Below are 22,169 nucleotides of genomic sequence, written 5' to 3' on the forward strand. Positions count from 1 at the left end.
GTTAGTGACACAAGTTATGTAAATCAGCATCCCTTGTTCGACACACGCCAACATGCTGGCTGAACTGTCGAAAGCATCAGGAAAAATGGAATCTGTCATCACCCACAAGACGACATGCACCATAACCATCTCGAGAACAAGCTTGAAAAAAGGGAAAGAGTTCACATTCAAAGCACCGTCAGGCAAGGAACAGACAAAAGAGTGCACTGTTTTTTGTTTTTTCCAAACATCACAGAGATGCGATGAGGGAAGAGCTAGGAACATTACTCCTTATGACACGTTAAGTGGAGGGATCTGTCATTGATTTTATGGATAACGTAGAGTTCTGATCAATCAACTTAATGTTTTATTTTCTGTCTGTACTGAAACGATGTCATGAAGGAAATCTGAGGCAGCAGAGGCATCTCTTCATGTCAGTTTTGAACTATAGGAATTCTACAGGACCCATTTGTAACTAATAGAATTTATGCTGCAATTCTCAGAGGTGTTGCACTGCTTAGTTGTCTATATTTGGTCTTTTTCCTAATGACGTGGTAACGAAGCCCGTTCAGGTGATTGGGATGACTGCGTTTTGTGTAGTAAGGATCGGAGAGACGGCAGAGGGGAGACTCCGAATGTACCAGTTTTAGCCCGGCGAGCGCAGTTTGAACAGTTTGCTTCCATTTGTTTGTGGGTTCCTCTCCTATCTCTGATGGCTTCTGACAATCAGGGGGTACACACACACACACATACCCATCCCAGAAGAGTGGCACACAAAAAAAAAAAAAAATTATCAAAAGACATAGCAGTAGAAACAACAAAACACACAGTAGTCAAGTCAGGGGAGTTACAGTATAATAACCTCAAACAAACAGAATTATAAATTACAAACACTTGAAAAAATGTTTACTCATACTGCGCAAAAGAAAACAGGTTATCATTTACAAAAATGTCAAGTTTTAGTGGTAATACACAGCCTCCAAAATAAAGATCACGCTACCTTTTGGGACTTGTGCTCCTTTTTCATTGACTTCTGCATAACTCGGAACTCGTATTCTGCTCTTGGGTGGTCCTGATGAGACAGAACATAAATATTGAGGAAAGTAAAACATTCTCTGTTAAAACATATTAAAAAGTGCTACCAGTCTGAGGAAACATGCTCTCATTTGTGTCTACAACTTTTTCGTTAATCCCAAAAGAGTTATTTGTTTGTTTTGTCTTCTTATCTCTTTTTAACCAAGAAAACTGCTGTTTTCTTGAAATTTGAAAGCATACTTCCCCTGGAACGCTGGACGTATAATGGACTCAAATGGGCCAAAACTGTTTTTCTGGTTTTAAAATGACATTGTTTTGGCTCAGATAAACTCTTGTCTCCAAGACAGGATTAAACGTTCCTGACGCCGTATGTGACTTTACTGTAAAAAAAAGTTGTTTCACACTACTTGACCCAAACTCTCAAGAACTCTAGGTCCAGTACAAAGTTCTTTTGGATGGCAGCACTCCCATACAACTTTGTTCTGTTCCAAATCCAACACACCTGAATCTAACACTCAGAGGTTCATAAAGACCCAAGTAGGCTGAATCAGGTGTGTTTTTGTTAGAGCAAAACCAAGCAAATACTGCATCCCTACAAAATTACAACTGCAAACCCATGCCGTATATTGTAATACATGGAATATGTACCATTATGTTGAATTCCATTCATGAAAAATGAAAAAAAAAAAGTTGTTGTTTTTGGAAACCTCAATATCAGGTCAACTAGAAACTTTAGGGAAAGAGAGCACTCTACTTGTTCTGAATTCAGCATAAGTAAAAGTTATAGTAGCTACAGAATAACAAGACAAGAAGGAGATCAAGAGGTGACAGAACAGGTGGCCAGAAGGTGAAGTAACAGACAGCAGGATTCAGTCTGTAATGTTACTCAACAAGAAAAGCAGTGTGTTTTTTTTAGATGTTGTGATAGCAGAAAAAGCTTCGGGAAATGTGGGTGGGTTGCTGGTAATTGGTGGGTTTTAAGATGGACTACCGTGTCACTGGTGATAAACTTCAGGAAAAAAGAGCGATTGTAAGAGACAACAGAGGCAAGGACAGTCTCTGGGGGGGGGGGGAATTAGGTTATTTAAAAGAAATATTTGTGTAAATTAAAAAGGTCCCAAACCTTCTGCGCTTCCTGTAAAAACCAAGGGGGGTGGGGGGGTGGTACAACAGTAAAATTAAAACAAATTTGACACAAACAAACAAACAAAAATTTATATAAAATAGTGTCGGTGATTTTAGCAGTTACAAATTTATTGCATCATAATATGGGTGAATGAGTAGCATTGTTAAGTCACAGTCTGTTTGTTTGTTTTTTCTTTTTTTTTCATCTGAAAAACAGATAAACGAAGGCAAAGCTAATCTAAGCTAACAGATTTTTACACTGTAGTTCTTTCTTCTCACCTCCTCCTCTTCAAAACCTGTCAGGTCCCATTCATAATTAAGACGCATCTGTCTTCTCTTCCAATGCTCCATGAAAAAGGCAGCTGAAATACAAAAAGGATAATTCCATCATTTTGTCCTACTGAATGAATGTATCCCAAGTCAGTTAGATCTTGTGACATAATTTTATGATGTCTGTAGTTGAAAAAAGGTAACATTTTTGGTCAGGTATATTTGATGTATGAGGTCATTCTGTTCATATTAGAGAAGAGGAAATGGATGAACAGTGAAAACGGTGGTTCCAATTAAAGATTCTTAACCATCTCCAAGGATATTACGTAGAGGAAAAGGTGCTAAAATTAATTTCAATATGATCAATTATTAACAATTTAATTACCTAAATGATCAATTGTCAAGTGTAAAGGATGAAAAGGGCTATATTTGCCTCAATTTTCTCTTTAAGCAATGTATAATGACACAACCTCTAAATAGTCATTTCTAGAACAATGGTTAAAGGACCCAAGGAGAACATTTCCCTGCATATATTTTGGTCATTGAGGATGTAGACTTCCTGTTCTATCTTTTCTCAAACATACTGGTCAAATGGACACATATCATTAGATTAACACTGGCATCACGGAAGTTTTGAACTTTAATCAGAGAATAGTGATATATTGGGTATAGTTGCTGGAACAAAGCTATAGGATCTTTTACTGAAGTACTAGTATGAAGGAAGACATATGGCAAGAGCAACAGTTCTTACACTGCTAAGCCGAAGGTCCATTCTCATCATCACTGCAGCCATAATCAAAAAAGATGTTTATATTTCCTCATATAAAAAGCAAAGTTTTATTTACTGTTTTAAAATGCAACTTCTTTCCACTATTACTACAACCAATACCATTCCATTGTTCTATTAATTATGTAACAGGCAGACGCCAAAGCAGCTGCACAGATGAATGTTTCATCCACAGTCGGCCCTCTTGAATGATAACACTCACAATCATACAGAAAACACAAACAGGCATTCTGGCACAGCGAACCACAAATAAATCCTCAGAGCTGAACCCGTGGCCTGAAACGGTGCTTGAGTCAATTGCTTCCTGCTTTCAGTCTGAGTGCAGTGACACTGAGCAGAGCAAAGACATATAAAAAATAGAGGTGGCCTCTTTTTTCCCTTTTTAAAGTGAGAGCAGTCGATATTAATCCCTAGTATGAGAGAGACTGTGCAGGTTTAACTGTAGTTACAGTGATACAGAATAGAGAGCCAAACAGATGAGAGCAATGATAGGCCACAAAGAACAGGAATCGATGGGAAATATTAAGTGAACAGAGTTCTGCAGATGTTTGAGTTATAAAACAAAGAACAGGAAAGAGGAAGAGAAAGTTGAAATGAGATATAGACAGAAAGGGAAAACGGAAAGAAGGAAGACGATTAGGAGAAAACTGAAAAAGGGTGGGAGGAGAGAAGAGAAGAGAAGAGAAGAGAAGAGAAGAGAAGAGAAGAGAAGAGAAGAGAAGAGAAGAGAAGAGAAGAGAAGAGAAGAGAAGAACTTAAAGGTTCGCTGCAGGTCAAGCTAGGTGCTAGGCTAATGCACTGCCCTCTTTTAAATATTTATGCAAACTGTACATTCACACATCATTCACAAGATGTAAACACACATATATTTTAACTTTGACATAAATCATTTTATTTTCCCAATGAAAAAACTCCAGCACAGAGTTATCTCCGTTCCTGTAGATATATTCCATCTCTTGAACTCGACTTGCCCATGAAAGTCGGAAAACGAGTTTGCAAACCTGTCTCTTGACTGTACTATCAGAGCTATCATTCAACTAGCACAGAATTCACCCCACAAGGGTGGATGGGTGATGTGCCAGCAGCTTCTAAAGGGAACCTTCTAGAACTTCTCGAGAACCTTTCAGGTTGCTACTTGACATGTCTGTTTCAAACCAAACTAACAGGAGTCTTTTTTCAATTAAAGTACTCACATAACATCACACGTTTAAATGCAACAACAACAAAAGAGAAACAGAGATGACTTTGAGAATCCAGCTCAACCATGACTTGTGTTAAGTTTGTTCACAACATGTCTCCAAACTCCAGCTTGCTAGAGCAGACACATGGGAAAGGCAGCCTAATGCCTAAACTCCAGCTTGCTAGAGCAGAAACATAGGAAAGGCAGCCTAATGCCTAAACTCCAGCTTGCTAGAGCAGACACATAGGAAAGGCAGCCCAATGCCTAAACTCCAGCTTGCTAGAGCAGACACATAGGAAAGGCAGCCTAATGCCTAAACTCCAGCTTGCTAGAGCAGACACATAGGGAAGGCAGCCTGACTACAGCGTACTCTAAGGCGTAGATGCATCTCACCCCAAAGGGCCATGAATATGGAGAAGAAGACAGTGGCCGGGTTGTCAAACAAGTGGCTGGCTCTAGCAGTGCCACAGGCTGTGCTCAGATTCCAGTAGCTGCAGGCTCGGTCACACAGCGGACACATGGTAATGTTTTTTCTGGTGTCACAGATCTCCATACTGAGAGACAAGGAGAGACAAGGAGAGAGAGAGAGAGAGAGAGAGAGAGAATAAGGAAGAAATGAGAAGAGAGCAACACAGAAATAGATAGATAGATAGAGAGAGAGAGAGAGAGAGAGAGAGAGAGAGGGGGAGAGAGAGAGAGAGAGAGAGAGAGAGAAAGAGGGAGCCATCATAAAAGGTGAAGATTTTTGGTATTGTTGTATGTCTAAATGCTTCTATTTATGTCAAATTAGCTTGATAATGAACAGGACTTGCATTCCTGTATTGTCCAATTTGGCCTTTTCCTTCAAACTCAAAGCTAAATTTGTCATGAGACACCTAAAGAAAAAGTCCAATGAATCTGTCAGTAGTTTTCAATGTATAGGGCTAAACCATGTTTTCACTGGGTACATCTCACAGAGATGAGACAGAGGGGAGCACACAGTGACTTAATCCATTGGCTAACCGTAGCGGGCAAACGACTAAGCAGTGGTTCCAACACGCCACACCATGTCATAATATCCTGAGCTTGACAAGAACCAGAGGGAACTTCAGCCCTGTTAGCCAGATGTTTGACTTCACAAATCACATCCTTTCCTTTCAGAGAACTGTGGACAGTTTCCTTTTTTTCTTTTTCTTTTTTTTTAAACAGTCTCAAAGTGCTTCTGCTGCGACATGGACACTGACCTCTGACTTATTAATATTTTATTGTAATGCATTATTTATGAACCCGGGCAGTGTTCAGATGATTTACGACATTGTTTCCTTTCCACAGAATAGCTATAGAGGTACAGGTGTTCTGAAGTCCTCAGGTAATGGCTAAGCTAGAGACAGTGTGACCAAAGCCACCAAAAACTAACAAAAAATTTTTGAAGGTTTTTTTTTTTTGCCTGATGGCCTACAGGGTGTGCAGTTGCTGGCTGCAAAGGTACTGTTTTTTTCTTTTTTTCCCTTTTCCCTCCCTAAAAATGCGTACATGTACAAATTTCTCTGTATGAATGAGAAAGATCTAGTAATCAACAATCAATGACACCGTTACTCTACAATGCTGTATAGTAAACAATACTGTAAGTCAGCCAACTCACCTGGGAATATCATCATCAACAGTAACACAGCCATAAAGGAACACGATGACACCCACTAGAGAGGCAGGAATCAGCATTTGGGTATACACACCCAGCCAGGCAAAATATAGCCCAATCTTCTCCCCAAAGTACTTCCTGCAAATAGAAAGAGTTATACTGCTAAAGACACCATCTCACAAAAACAATCAAAACACTAAAGAAGAAAGAAATGGAAAAGAGAAGCCAGACATATTCTATTGTTGGAACCATCTTAAGTTTGACCCACCTTATCAGGCCAATGGGCTGATATTTGTAGAAGACACTGTAACTTGCCCATTCTTCATACAAAAGCTGAAATCAAATCAGAGATAGATTTATGTTTTTTTTTCTTATAACTTGTTTTCCTCTCTATCTCATTTTCACCTTCACACAAGAATCTGACGACATTAATTACAAATATGATTAGAGGAGAAAACCAATACACTCCTATGAGCTCTGTACACAGGGCCAGGTTGGTTTACACCGGGACTTCTCTCCCTTCTCAGCTGACGACAGATGTCAGGTTGAGTGTGTTACTTTGGAGATGACAGGGGAACCACCGAAGAGAGGAGGGGTGTGTGTCCTTGCATGAATGTGTGTGTGTGTGTGTGTGTGTGTCTGTGTCTGTGTGTGCATGTGTATGTAAGTGTGTGCGTGAGTGCCTGTGTGTGTTTTTGTGTGTGTGTGTGTGTGTGTGTGTGTATGTGTGTGTGTATGTGTGTGAACTATAGGGAGAGAGAGGTTTTGGACACTGGCTTGTGAAGAACACAGCGTACAGTATGGCACAGCTGTGTTTGCCATTTTCAATCCAACACTTGAACACGTGTCAGTACTGCTGTCCTCCCACAGAGTCACCCCACACACTCTCCAACAGTCTTTAACCTTCCATTACAGCGGCCACCACAGCACCAACAGTCATGTCATGTCATGTCTACAGTCTTTAACCTTCCATTACAACGGCCACCACAGCACTAACAGTCATGTCATGTAATGTAATGTCTACAGTCTTTAACCTTCCATTACAGCGGCCACCACAGCACCAACAGTCATGTCATGTAATGTAATGTCTACAGTCTTTAACCTTCCATTACAGCGGCCACCACAGCACCAACAGTCATGTCATGTAATGTAATGTCTACAGTCTTTAACCTTCCATTACAACGGCCACCACAGCACCAACAGTCATGTCATGTAATGTAATGTCTACAGTCTTTAACCTTCCATTACAACGGCCACCACAGCACCAACAGTCATGTCATGTAATGTAATGTCTACAGTCTTTAACCTTCCATTACAGCGGCCACCACAGCACCAACAGTCATGTCATGTCATGTCATGTCTACAGTCTTTAACCTTCCATTACAACGGCCACCACAGCACCAACAGTCATGTAATGTAATGTAATGTCTACAGTCTTTAACCTTCCATTACAACGGCCACCACAGCACCAACAGTCATGTCACGTAATGTAATGTCTACAGTCTTTAACCTTCCATTACAGCGGCCACCACAGCACCAACAGTCATGTCATGTCATGTCATGTCTACAGTCTTTAGGTGATTCTACATATACTCTCAGTTCAAAGCAACATCTCAGAAGAGTTTAGCTGAATGTTTCACCATGCACTACGTACACTACTCCAAAAATCTGGTTCACTGTAAATAGAACTTGATTACAGACAATTATCATTAACATGTTTCATTAACAAGGTGTGAAAGAGAGTGCAAGAGAGAGAGAGAGAGAGAGAGACAGACAGACAGACAGAGACAGAGAAAGAGACAGAGAGAGAGAGACAGGAAGAAAGAAAGAGAAAGTGAGAGAGTATTTTTGTGCCCGCTCACACCGTGAGACACACGCTCAAGCTGCTGAGATAGTTTTGCCAACTCTCAAGCTGGAGTAAAGTGATCTCCCTGGCTACCAGGACCAGCATTCACCAGTGCATTCCATTAACAACCTCCACACACACAGCAAAGAGTATTTCAGCAGAACAAACACACACACACACACACAAAAGCACAGCACAGCACGCAAACACATACACACAAACATATATACACACACAAAGCATGGAGTATTTCAGCAGAAAAATCATACACACACCCCACAAACACACACATACATACACACATGTATATATACACACACACAGCAAAGATTATTTTAGCTGAACAGACACACACACAAAAGCACAAGCACACACACACACACACACACACACATATATATATATATACACATGCACACACACACACACGCACACACAAGTAAAAACCAGAAAACAATCTACTGCAACATACATAGCTTTACAGTTTTATAAAGATTTGCTTCATAATTAATCACACTATTGAATCCAAGCACCCTAAGGTCATTCAAGTTCACAGACCTCCTTTATCCCCTACAGCTGTGTTTCTCCTGTGGGACTCTGTGGTACAGAATTACTCTAAAGACCTTGTTTGTCCATTGCAGCCTTATGAGCTCTGGGGCTCTGTTTTTCTCCCTTAGCTACGGGTTGCACAGAGACACCTGGTCAGAGATAGCTAACAGTACAGACTGCCCAAATACTATTCAGAGTGGCGAAGCCGTATCAATGACAGCGTGATCTTACACACAGCGGGGGAGGGAGCAAAGGGGAGGTGTCAGTCGCCCATTTCTCTCAAAACAAAAACCTCATACTCCAAATAACAACACACAAGATCCTGCTAATTAGCCGACCGCGTGAGGAAACGTTTCTGTTCTGAAACACTACTGTCAAGTTTCTCCATCCGAAACCCACTGTTCCACTGTTCCATGGTTATTAGTGTGAATATTGTAATGACATCTATGTCAGTAAGAGAGTACGCGGGCCTTTGGACAGACACATAATGAATGTGTTGCAGAGGCCAGAATGATAAATAAGAAAATGAGAAGAAGAAACCCATGGAGCAGCCACCAGGCCTGTGTGCATTCCCTTTCCTGCCAAGTAAAGCCAAATGCGACTGAGCCCAGGAAGCCGGAGATAAGACCCTGGAGATGTCAGATCTGGGAGAGAATTCCTCCATAGCGTACCATTATGCCCCACTACTAATTATGGGGAGGCCAGAGTAGACTGTTCACCAGATGGCGAAGAATCCAACTAACGAACAAGCCTGTATGATTTAAGTGTATGTCTGTGTGCATAGCTCTAAATGACAAAACTGAACCAAAACTAACCTGATTTGTAATTGAAATCTCAAGGTGACATTATGGTCACCTTATGATCCACCGTTCAAATGTTTTCATTAGGTGAGCAATCTACACAGTTGTTTTTGTTTGGAGTATGATGAGACACAACATTAGTGCTTTTTAACTGCAAACTCACTCTGAGATATATGAGTATTCATTCAGTTTTGAATGGATTTACATTGGTCTGTCTAATAATAAGAAGAATGTATAAATATTTCAAATATTGCACTTGCAAAGGAGCTGCAAATTTTAACTATTAACCCCCACATTATTGCTCTAATGTAATTTATTGTTCACACTAACACACTTCGCCCAAATATCACGGGAGTCACCTTGGGATAATAGCACAGTTTGTGGTGTCGATATCAGTTGACCAGCTGCAAGCCTACACATTAACATGCATACTTGGGCAAGACTAAGTGTGTGTGTGTGTGTGTGTGTGTGTGTGTGTGAGTGTGTGTGTGTGTATGTGTTTATGTGTATGTGTTTAAGTGTGTGCACGTGTTTGTGTATGTGTGTTTGTTCTGCTGAAATACTCCTTGCTGTGGTGAACTGAGTATGATGCAGTGAAACCATGGTAACGAGAGACACAGCATGCTGATGAATGGGAATTGATTATGCCTAACCTTCCTGTCGTTAGGCTCTACGTTTTCACCGTCTATATCTCCCTGCAACAGAAGACAAAACCGCATCAGCATAACGGGCACGAGCCACTTTATATCACAAACATAATGTAAAATTTACCATTCACCTACATATGTCTTGAAGTCAGCAGTTCATTAAAAGAGGCACCAGTTGGCTTTCCTTTCTCTATTGACAAACCACCTCTTATATTAAAGAGTTATAAGTTACATTTGATTGCAGTGTATTTACTGTCAACACTACAGCACAGCTCTGTGCTATTATTGTAAAGTGAAAAAAGACATTTATGTAATATTCACAGACAGTCCCACTTACATCATGTAAAGGGTAAGCAGCCATGTAAACTCCACTCCCCAGCAGACTGGTTATTCCTACAGAAAAATGACACAGCTCAATGTTGGGTAATTCCTTTGATTATACTTATTGCTTTTGGCCCATCTCTGCACATTCTTTCATGCCCTTAAAAGGTCCGACAGCCTCAAAAAAAAAATCCTCTGGTATTTGTGATTTTTCAGCATGGCACTTACTGTAGACTGTGTTTAACATTTTCATTCCTTTAAAGCCATTCTAACATACAGAGGGTACTTGAGTAATGTTTCACCTACAGTTCGTGTCCATAGTATGATATGACTTATTACTCTTCCCTTACTCTTTTAGAGAAACATGTAATAAGATTACTCTACTTACTGTCTATGATAATTGATTGTCATAGTTACCTCAAAATCTTTATCCTGTTTTCATGCAAACAGTCAAACATAAAATGTAAAATTGTGAAAGTCTTTTGTGAGTAACACTAAATGCCATATTAAGCATAAAGAACCTTAGTGGTGTTTTCTCTGTTCAAAAAAAACCTGTGAAAGTGAGCTGGTAGAGAGGATTTTTAAAAATGCATGACATGAACCAAACAACAATGACTTACCCATGCTATACTTAGCTTTAGTGCATTTTGTGCGTTTCAGTACTTCAAAAACCTACCAGGAAATTGAATGAAAATTTACAAACGCTTTAATATATTCCAGATACATTAGGTTAGAATTAAAATTTAACTGGCACAACACTTACTATCGAACTTCTTGTTTTGCTATCGAAAAAGGAGTCTCTGTCTGACAAGTCAAATCTATAAGGAAACAAAAAATGTGGTGAGTCATTATTCCAGTGACACAGTCACATCAAATACTATCGTCTGCATGGGATTACATGTCTTGTAATCTCATTTGATAACATATATGTACTCAATCTCATGGTTTGTCATACACTGTTCCAACAAGAACACATCTAATTCATCCTACTGGATTCCTTAAAATAGAACATGAACTGTTCAATTACTAATCAAAGTTTGAATAGGAGTACGAAACTGAGCAGTCATGAAGTAAAGAATGAATGCCATCTTTCCAAGATTCCTGCCCATTTCCAGGGGAAATGCAGTCTCTAGTGTCTGGACAGCCACGATGATTAATGTCCAAAAACCGAGATATGGAGGCATGGAGTTTTCAGCATGCAGATGACGTTGGGCTACACTGATGGAATAAAACTTGGTGAGCTCAAAATAGCCCCAACACAATCTGTCATTAAAAAATATCTACGGTATGTGCTCTACATGTTTTGTTTGGTTTTTTAGAGAGATAAACTGATGAGATTTTTCCCTCTTTTATTGACTTAAATCCAAAAATAGCTTCCAGTTTTGTTTGTCTGTCCAGTACGGTTAATGCAACTTCTAGCTATTGCAGTAGGTACTAGTTTCTAACTGTGGCTGCTGGAACTATAAAACGTGATATCCAACCAAAGGAATTACGCTCTTCGTTCCACACGTGCCCCCCCCCCCCCCAACCAACACACACACACACACACTTTATTTGAGCAGTTTTGGGGAAAGTCCTCAAGAAATTAGTCTGGACCTCTGTCATGATTTAAAACATCAGACAAGGACAAAACAAAGAACACACCAGAACGCTTCATTAGCGTCTACATCATCTAAGTGCTGTACATCTTTGCGGCAAGTCCGAGACCAGAGAATGTTTAAAGATCCATGCCAATGGCAGAATATTTTGTGTGAAGGTTGAGTACTCACAGGTGCTGTTTCTCTCTGGAGAAAGGATATGAGAGGTGCTTGACGTTGTGTATTCTGTTCTCTTCCACGTTTGGGTGAAGTGGGTCCGTCACTTTGTGGATGAACGTGTTAATCTTTTCCACAACGTTACCACTCTGCTTGACCTCATACACCTAAACAAAGACCCGACAAATTTAAAAAAAAAGCACCACGTGACGGGACGATATTGTGGGTTTTTTTTTTTTAAGTGACACTTCATCATGCAGACTTGAGGTGAAAGTTTCTTTTTTTTTTTTTTTACTTTTTTGGTGGGCATTTTGAGCTTCATGAATTCAGCTTCCCGACAGAGCACGTTCCATGGAGCGTGGATCTTCACAAACCCAACACCGGGAGTTTTGGTCTGAAATGTATGAAAAATGACACAATCGGTGAACGTCCAAAACTGTATGTGTTAGAGTGAGACAATAACTCACCGACAGACAACACCATTTCTGAGCAGATAAATGTTAGAACAAACAATGTCATATTATGACATTCAAACGACAGACATTTCATTTGATAAGAGTAAGAACAATCAGAGCAACATGCTACCTCAATCTGTGCATCCAAAATTACATTAATACAATGCCAAAACTGCTGTGTTTGTGATGGTGGAAAATACATATCATGACATGGTAAGAATCTGGAATCTCATGAGAAGTATCCAAAAATAGTTTAGTGATAAAAAAGTGTACGTAGCTCAAAAATGTGACCCAGAATTTGACCCAAACATTTTCAGACATCTGTAAATAGTGTGTCTCCAATAGTTGATAATGTTATAACACAGCCACAGGTATGTATGGCTTAATCTCTGGAATTTCAATACAGTACAAACATTTTTATCTGTGTCATTCAACTTCATTTTGGGATGCTATAATTCAAGAGGTCCGTCAGAAGAAAAGAAGCTTGCTCTTTGATTCCAACAGGAATCTGACACACAAATGCTAAGCAAGGTCACTGTTTCAAAATGAAACCTCTTTGAAACCAACATTAAAATCCCAACAAAAGAGAGAAAAAAATGTTTAGGTCACGAGAAAAAAATACACACAGAGAGAAAGGCATTATGGGGGATGACAGTTAGGTAAACAGCTGTATTGCAATAACAAATCCTTCTTCTTAAGTAAGTGCAATGAAAACTAAACACTGGGCGGCTCAGACTCATCATTAAGGGAGACATGGGAAAGCATGTGAGAAGTTAATTTAAAAATGAGCCGAAAAGGAAGTGGAGCATTCAGCAGAGCAAACATAAACATGTGTCATCTCAAAAGGGGAACATGTACTATAGAACAGGGGGGAAAAGTCTCTTTTATTATTGGACACTGCCAAAAGAATGCCTGTAACTATTGGTTCAACAGAATGCTATTACTATGGAAGTATAACTGATACTCACTTTGATTAAATGCTTCAAAGAATCATTTACTGATTTCAAACACTGTACTGAATGGCTAAACAATTAAAAGAACAATGAAACCTACTGTATGTAAATATCTTTCCTCACTGATTGATTTGGTGTGTTAAATCTTATTTGAATTTCAAAATCGAGCATAGATGTGAATCGGTGCCTGTAGAGTGTGGTGCCGGTTCGGTGCCGGTCCTCTGTCTGCAGATTAATCTGCGTCAACAAGTGTTTTAACGCACTGTAATTCACAGGCCGCCTGGAACAGTCAACTACTTCCTAAAACATTGGATAAAAAACAGGAAATGATGAAATACATCAACAGCCCTTCTTTGCTTCTGCGACAAAATTATTTCAGGAGATTAGCTAGTAACCCCCCACCCGCCCCCTCACCCCAAGTCCCTTTCTAGTCATCCCCACCCCTTCCACCACCACCCCTACTCCCATCAGAAAACATAAACTTGCTTTGATAAAACGAAGCTGGAAAAAGACGCCAAGTAAAAATGACAGCAGAGTCGCCACTGATGAGTAAAACAGAAAAAAAGAGTCAGAAACAGTAATATAGACATCAGAAGATGTCTAAACAGGATTTAGATTTACGATTTTTAAAGGACATGTCAGGGGACATCAAAGTTCTTGAAATAAACTTTTGCGGACGTTCCCACATTTGATGGTGACACAGTGAATGTCTCAGCTGGTGTTACAAACACACACACACACACACGTGCGCGCGCGCGCACACAGACGGTAGGCCTCACAGTGTCATCCGTGGGAGAAACTGATCCCTGCGGACAGCTGTCATCTTGCCACGATCAGCACTTGGAGCAATGGACAGACTGGTATAATTTCACAAGGCCCATCTCGTGGCAAGCCACAGCACGAAAGGACAGTTTCCCACAGATTCTGGGAGAGCAATATCTGTCTGCCCACCTCCTCACCAAAGCCACATTACTGTGCACTAAGTGAAGAGAAATGTGTCGAACCAGCACTAGAGAAGACTTTTGTCCTGTTGAGTCTTCATCACATAATATAATGATTCATCCTATCGATTCAGATTTGTGGCCAAGACAGCAAGGGAAAAAAAAACAAAAAACAAAAGAATCTAACATATTGGGATAGATCCATTTAAAATTTTGATTTACTACCTTTAGAATTACGTTTCAGGATCGGAGGTTAAAAAAGGAAAGAAAAAAAGAGGTCAGCTCTAAAGCATAACAACAGCAGCAACAACAAGTTTACTAGGACAACTGGCCAAACATAACTTCTTAACACTGAAACAAGCTTTTCATGAGTGACAAATTACCAAACCAATTATGACAAGCCGTCGACAAAGAGAAGGTTGAAAGGTTACCCCATCCTTTGCGAGCTCATTATAGGCCCAGCGGAGCCACTTCAACTAATGCCTCATAGTTGGTGTTGGGCCAAACGACAATGTAACCTTTGTGCACATTTTCACAATGAGAGCTCAAGGCAAGTGAGCTGAGCTCAGCTAAAAGACAAAACTAGCCTGATCCAACACCACAGTGAAAAACAAAGGACATAGCACTGCAGCCGTGTGGTTTTTTGGAATGTACTCCCCAGCCTAATGCCGCTAGCCCCCCCCTTCACCTCACCCCCTGGCCGGGGCAGACCTTAACAATGTCATTGCTATCAGCCATGGAGGGGTCAGAGAGGGGGGGTGGAAGAGAAAGAGAGAAGGGCAGACAGAGAACTCACGTCCTCATCTTTCTCCAGCTCCAAACCCATCTCCCTCAGGTTGCCTTCAAACTCCTCGCGACGGAAACGTTTATCGTCCTCGTGGTAATCCATGTTGTGGTGGTCCGGTGACGCGGCCTCGGGGTCATTCTTGGCCGGCGGAGGCGGAGGGGGTGGCGGCGGCGGTGGAGCTCGGGCTCTTCGCAGACTTCGGGTGAGGGCATTGTCGGTCAGACGGGAGGAGTGACGACGGGAGCTGCTGGGCTTTTTAATGTGGTAGGTGAGGATGTAGTCCACCCTTCTCTGGCCGTCCTGGAAATACAGCCCGTGCCGACATCGAGTGTTCTCCTCGGGATTCAGGGAGTTCAGGAGCTGGGAAGAGAGGGGAGGGATGTGCATGAGAGAGGCTGGGGCTAAACGTATGTACGTGTGTATGTGGTGTGTGTGTGTGTTCTTTGTGGTTTGTGTGTTTAGCGTGTGTGTGTGTGTGTGTGTGTGTGTGGGTTTGCATGTGCAGGAGGAGGGATTGTAGCTAGTGCACTCTAGAGGGCTGGTGTGTGGTTGGTTATGAATGATTTTAAAGTGTCAAGATGGGAAAGAAACCAGGTCTCAGACAGAACTCTGGGAGATGGACAAGTCTACGGAGGTGAGCAGTCTCACTCCTCTAACCTGTCTCTTGAATCACAAGCATCACTGTGGTTTTTCCACAAGTTTCTGTTATTAGTTTATTTATTATGATGTCTTGTCAATTTGTCCTGAAAACAGACTAATCAGCACTGATAGCATAACATAAGTAGAAGATGCTTGTGTGACTTCTTTGTGATAGCGTCTGTCATTTCTTTTTTAAAGATTTGACTAAAAGATAGTCCAGACACAAATGTATTTTTGAATTTATGTTATGGCTATCTTTTATCAATACTATCTAAATGCAGCTTCTTTGTCAGTTGTTCTTTGAAGACATTTTCAGTTGATCGATTTCTCGATGTTCAGATAAAAAGCTCCACACACAAGTCATTATTATCCGAATGTTGTCTTTTGATTTGTTTTCACATAAAGCACAATAGCTGTTGTTCCAGATTACATCATGTTGAGCTGATAAAAAAGCCTTTCATGTTTGTCACATTGAGTGTTTGTGTGTTTCTTTCAGCTGAAGATAAGTACTTACATTTGTCTATGTGATAAGAAATTTTGGCATAAATTTTGAAGTACCTTTCATCTTATCAACAGAAAAACAAAAAGTAAAGGCATACACATATAACATGCAACATTCTTGAGAATTAAGATCAGTGAATCTTGTGTGTGTGTGTGTGTGTGTGTGTGTAATGTTAAAAAAAACCCAACTAAATATATAATTAATAATATATACAAAATCTTGGCCCAAAAAGTGTAGAGCAGATGCTGGCACCTCATTAGCTCTGCTCAGTGCAGTAGCTTGACAAGAACAAGACCCGAACACCTATTTACCTCTGAGGTGAAAAACAAGCAAGGACCCTGAGGTAGAGACTAAGCTGAACCACTCACATGTAACTGGCCTAAGGGTCATGTCATGATGACTGATGATCTTGTAGTGAGATCTCATGTTTCATTCCACTCTTCTCCTCACATATGGAGATCATTTGCACCCATGTGTCTGACTAAGGCAATGAGTGGGAACACGAGTAAAAGTCGTCGAAGAGAACGCCAAAGAAAAGTGATAAATTCCTATTTTTCAGTTATTTCATGATAATCTACACCAAGGCATTTTTAAAAAGATAATGTACAGTTCACTGCTGTCCTAGTTCACTATAATTAATCACTACTAAAATAACTCACAGATAAACACAGTTCTATCATAAAAGCTTTAGAAATTGATTTGGGGAAAAAAAAGTTTTTTCAAGAGAGTTACAACTGATGAAATTTAACCAAACTAAAATGATTTTAACCAAACTGAAATGATTCTAACACTTCTTACATTTCAGTACATTATATGTGCAGTCAGTGGTATGGCTCTGGAGAGTTTAAAGAATCTAGAAATTTACTAAGACATGCGTACTAACAGATAGTGATAGATATCTCTCACTCACTTGAAATTTGCCATGAAAAATCACATCCTTCAAGAAGTGTGGCTTGTATGTAACACTGTTTGTTGCTTCAGATCCACTGCTTTCATTTTCCTCTCCAGCCATCTTCACATCACTGCAAGAGAGCTGTCTCAAACTGTTGAAATTAAACAGCCCTCTCTCTATATATCTCCACGTTTCTCTTTCTCACTCTCTCTCTTTCTGTCTCTGTCTCTCTCCGGCTCGACGTTTTCTCAGCTGGACTTGCCTGATACTTGAGAAGATGCAGGGAAGCCAAGAGCTAATATTAGACAAAATTATAAAGCCACGAATCAACTCCTTCATGATGCCCTCACTCACATCTTTTCCCCTCCCTAATTCTAAGGAAGTATTCTGCATCTCCTTAGGGACTGCATATCCTTGTGGGGTCAAGGTCAAGATGTAATATATAGCAATATTGGCCACAGGGACGTAAACATCTCCCCAAGAATGCACTTTATGAGGGAGCAACGCATCACATTAAAATGAAGAAGCACCACTTAAGCGCATGATACAATATGTACCGAATACTGTGATGTAGAAGTGTTCAATGAACTTAGAAATATTCACAAACCAAAGTTACATAACAATCTAAAGAGCAGAGTATGTGTTTGTGTTTGTGGGTGGTTTGTGCGTGTTAATGCATTTTTTTTTTTAATCTTTTTGGACAGTTATATTATTTACAAAAAAAATGTTTTGCCACTCCTGGTGTGTTTGAAGGAAATTTACTAGTTAAAACAGCAGGAAAAGACCATATGGAGTGAACATTTACACAAAATCCCCATAAAACGTTCAGACGCTGCTCTGTAATATGCTAAAAAAAAGGGTTTGCGCTGCAAAACCTGATGGTGCGTACATAAATTGTGTTCATCAAAGCGCGCTCAGTTAGCATTGATTACACATCATCATTCTATTTATTAGATAGTTTATAAATTACAGGAACCAAATGCTACGTTCCACAGACAACACAGAAGGTCACCGAAAATCTGGAATTCCTTTAGTGACAAATGTCAGCAGATTAGGTAAATTTAATAGGCAGAAATGGGGGGTGGGGTGGGGTGGGGTGGGGGCAGTTATTTTTAGTGCAAGGCCAGAAAATACACAGCTAGCAAGGAAAAACAAAAAGTGGCCTTGTAGACCATTGACCAAATCCCAGAGGAAAACATGTGTCAGTCTGGCCCTAAGCAGGAAGATAGAGCAAAGTTCATTTCTCAGTGGGAGCATAAGGATGTGGTAGAACTTACCATGATGGCTGAAGCTCTGGGTGCTAATAGACCTTAATGTACTCAGGATTTTACCAAACACATTCAACATTGATAGCTACTCACCAACATTTCGTATTTCATCATTTTTAAGCCAGACAGTGATTGTTTACACTAGACTATAACTGAAAAACATATTTTTCAACAAAGCATTGATTTTGTAAAACTATTTGTAAAGAAAGTATCATTTTTCTCTTTGGTCCCGACAAGATTCACTCCATCTAAACGTACTCTTGTTCTGGGAGTTCTTGGTTGTGTAGTGCTACACCAAGTCTGCTTTACTTTGAGCTTTGTGCATGATAGCAGCAGGATATTATTTCCTTCATTTCATATAATATCAATCACTGTGTCAGCCATTCAAATGATCACTGAGACCTAACGAGGTTTTTGTATCAATGAGCTCCATCATAGGCTGGCAATCAAATTCCCACCATATTCAACCAAAACACCTCATGAACATTCTGCTGAATATGGCATGTGAACGGTTGACTTATGGAGAGAGTGTGAGTCAGATGTGACTTTTACTCTGATGCAGGAATAACATCTTACACCAAAATGTAAACATGGCCTTAAACTATTTCTTGTCAGAATGCCAAGTGGGACATAAGAGAAAAATTATAGACCAGCACAAGGATAAACTTAGCTTTTTTGTGTGAAGTGTTGCAAACATACGGTAAAGTAAACCCAAAAATAAATCTCCACTAAAAACCCAGAGGACCCCCTTGCTCCCTGCCCCTCGCCCCCCTCCCATCCCCCTCAAAAAGCTAATTTAGATGTAAACCATAAACAGAGAGGAAATCCCATCGTCGCCCACGCTTGCGGGAACAGATCTGAGATCATTTTGAGACAAATTCTCATTGTTGTGTCAAAGTTTTCACTCCACAGTATTTTCTGTTTTTCTGAGAAATACAAGGCCATTACGCAGTAATGGGTGTTTGACTTTGGGTTGTGACTGGTGACACAAAAAGTGACTTACAATGGAATCCTGGTGGTCGTATCCAATGTCTTCGATGCCTTTGATATCAATAATGTCCACCTCCTTCTCTTTGTTTGGAACCGGGCTGTACCTCTCATTTTTCATCATGGCAAACTGTGAGCCCTGCAGAGTTGAGGAGTCTACTAAATGGTTGTGGAGCAGTGTTTTACCTAGGGACACAGAAATAGAATGAAGAAAGAACACATTATACATACATTTGCTTACACTAGTTCAACTGCAATTTTATGGAGAGAGTTTCATTTTAACTTCAAGAGAATTTTACAAATAGTTTTGTCCTACACTGTGGTGACTACATGTTATGTCTTTTTTTGAAGGGTAATTATTGGTGCTCCTATCAAATCACCACTTTTGGAAGGCGGGATGTGCTCCAATCAAGCTTTTGGAAAACAAAAAAAGTGACGAATGACCAACAATAGTGAATCAACCTTAATACAAGACAAATATGATTTCGCTACTTTACTTTAATGGACTGAACTGTGGTGCCACAAGAAGAGGGTAAGTGTTGTGTTACAAGAGTGAACTTTCAAGGAGAAGGACATTTTTTGAGTACTACAGTCCCATCAAACAAAGCTGTCAACAAATGAGGGAAAATTTACAAGTATAGTTGTGGTGGCTAACGCCTTCGTGTGTATGTTCGTCATATTTCAGGTCAAGTTACAGCAGTAATATTACAAACTGACAGTGACAGATGCATACTATAATCCTAAAAATGATCTCTAGCAGGGATGTTTAAATATAGGACTTTTGCCGCTGTCGGGAATATATCAAAATTGTTTTTGAAGAGCTGATTCAGGAAGCCCATACATACTCTGTCAAAGTTGATGGATTGTTCATTTTATTTTATTTTTTTACAGGTCATAGTTATAGCCAGCCCTCTGTCTCACTACAGTGAAGTCATGTGAGCTACATTTTCTTCATTTACTTTGCTAATCAACTACAATACAATTTTTTTTTCATTTATTTCTCATTAGTTTGTGTTTTGCATGCACTGTTTTCTGTCTGTAATAAAACGTATATTGTGAATCACAGCGCTCTTGTGTTCTCTCTGTGGTGATTGGTGGAGGGTTGAATATAGGCAGCAGACATCTGTGAGAGAAAGCCAATGCACACTGTTTGTTTTCGCAGCACGCTGCGGCATGTGAAATGCTCTTTCTGACTTCTCGCCCGGATGGAGCGTTTCCTCCACTTAAAGAGACAGAGATGTGCGTGCATCCCCACTGCCTTACGCTACTGTCCAGCTCCAGCTGTTCTTCATCAAGTCCCTATTCCTATCTGTGACTCACTGATCACTTCTGTGCAGCTCCAATTCCCTGTTAGGTTTAAGACACTGGGCTTCCATCCAGTTTGTATGTTTGACTAGTTTAAATAAGCAGACCAAAGGATTAGAAAGAGTCTCCGTGGGAATCAATGTTTAGAAAAAAAAAAAAGAAAAGTCTGAGGAGGAGGAAAAAAAAAAGACTTCCTTCAGTCTAATATTAGACTTGTTTCATAAGAATTTGGACAAGATTAGCAGAGCTGACAAAAGCATGTAAGTCAGCGAGGTGAAATGGGTCAAAATTAAATTTGTAAATAATAACTAACATTGTTTTAGTGGAAAAAAAAATTAGGCTACAGACAGTTTGGTGCACTTTTTATACATGAGGAAAACCAGTGTACCATGCATAGTTCAACTCACACCACTGCTTCAGAATAATGGTTATAATAAAATGTATCTTCAGTTTCATAGATAGTAAAGAACACTTCATTTTATAAAAAGAATCATACAAGAGCCTCATTTTATCAGTAGGTAATACATGTGTAAAAAATAATAACTACTTATGAACTTACATTACAACTTTCTGTAGGTTTACACTTTTGTGTACTGTGAGCCAATATTCTCACAGTAATAAACAACGCTAGTTTTGAATGACTAATGGCCTGTGATTTTACATCAATGAATGTAACAACAATAATGCAGCCACACCATTCTTGGAAAATTCTCAATGAAACCATTCAGAAGCAAATGTGATGGTATACTATGATTCCTACCCGATTCGTTGCAGACGAATACATTGCTTTCGTACTCTTCCATTCTCATCTGTGCCTAATTCAGATCCCTCTCAAAAAGCAACATCCTTATTTTGATACACAGCTTAACACAACCATACTAGAGCACATTTTTAGTACTGTCAAGGGACAGCAATATTTTGTCATGCTTTCCTTTGTGTATAGCCACACCTACTAGGGTGAAATTGAGAGTGACAATCAAAAAAAAAAAAAAAAAAAAAGAAAGAAAGAAAGAAGAAGAAAATTTCCCCCCAATTTTGAGATTCATGTATTTATTTTAAATTTATATTTGCATATTGGTTGTGTGTCAATTTAGTGATTTCATTATTTGAAGAAAGTTGAATTAAGCCTTAATTCATCAGAATTCACAATGACTAGAGACAATAAACATTGTCAGTGAAACCCAATGAGAGAAACCTAGTGGTCAAATATCTAAATGAGCAACTTTGTTCTTCTCCCCACCCCATTCTACTTATGTCTTACATCAGTATAGACGACTCAGATTTTCCACCATGCACGCTACGCTATTTCACTGCAATGAAACCACTTATACTGCTCGTCAAATATCTAGAAACCACTTATACTGCTCGTCAAATATCTAGACAACATAAAAAGGTTTTCTGACACCATTTTATGGGTGAGTTTTCAATGTTTTCTGGTTTCTGCTTTGCCGTTCTAAAATGCAGGTGTATGGGAAAGTAGAGCATGCGACAAAATCTCAGATAGTTCATTCATAGATGACCTTCCAAGA

The 22,169-nt window shown here is 39.7% G+C and overlaps 1 protein-coding gene across 1 annotated transcript in view; it reads right to left on the reverse strand.

Annotated features, from left to right (window-relative positions):
* ano1b (anoctamin 1, calcium activated chloride channel b) overlaps positions 1–19,459 on the reverse strand; it is a 28,685-nt gene extending 9,226 nt beyond the window's left edge. The window contains exons 1-15 of the mRNA XM_030788226.1: positions 19,352–19,459; positions 15,057–15,407; positions 12,207–12,305; positions 11,927–12,078; positions 10,921–10,975; positions 10,778–10,829; positions 10,174–10,229; positions 9,843–9,884; positions 6,263–6,327; positions 5,998–6,132; positions 4,770–4,930; positions 2,419–2,501; positions 2,138–2,149; positions 980–1,051; positions 621–698 (exon numbers count right to left, since the gene is read on the reverse strand). Coding sequence (XP_030644086.1) covers positions 621–698; positions 980–1,051; positions 2,138–2,149; positions 2,419–2,501; positions 4,770–4,930; positions 5,998–6,132; positions 6,263–6,327; positions 9,843–9,884; positions 10,174–10,229; positions 10,778–10,829; positions 10,921–10,975; positions 11,927–12,078; positions 12,207–12,305; positions 15,057–15,407; positions 19,352–19,459 — 1,521 coding nt within the window. The remainder of the gene's footprint in view (positions 1–620; positions 699–979; positions 1,052–2,137; positions 2,150–2,418; positions 2,502–4,769; positions 4,931–5,997; positions 6,133–6,262; positions 6,328–9,842; positions 9,885–10,173; positions 10,230–10,777; positions 10,830–10,920; positions 10,976–11,926; positions 12,079–12,206; positions 12,306–15,056; positions 15,408–19,351) is intronic.
* Positions 19,460–22,169: the final 2,710 nt, after the last annotated feature.

This window comes from Chanos chanos, chromosome 1, assembly GCF_902362185.1.
Source record: "Chanos chanos chromosome 1, fChaCha1.1, whole genome shotgun sequence".
Taxonomy (NCBI): Eukaryota; Metazoa; Chordata; class Actinopteri; order Gonorynchiformes; family Chanidae; genus Chanos; species Chanos chanos.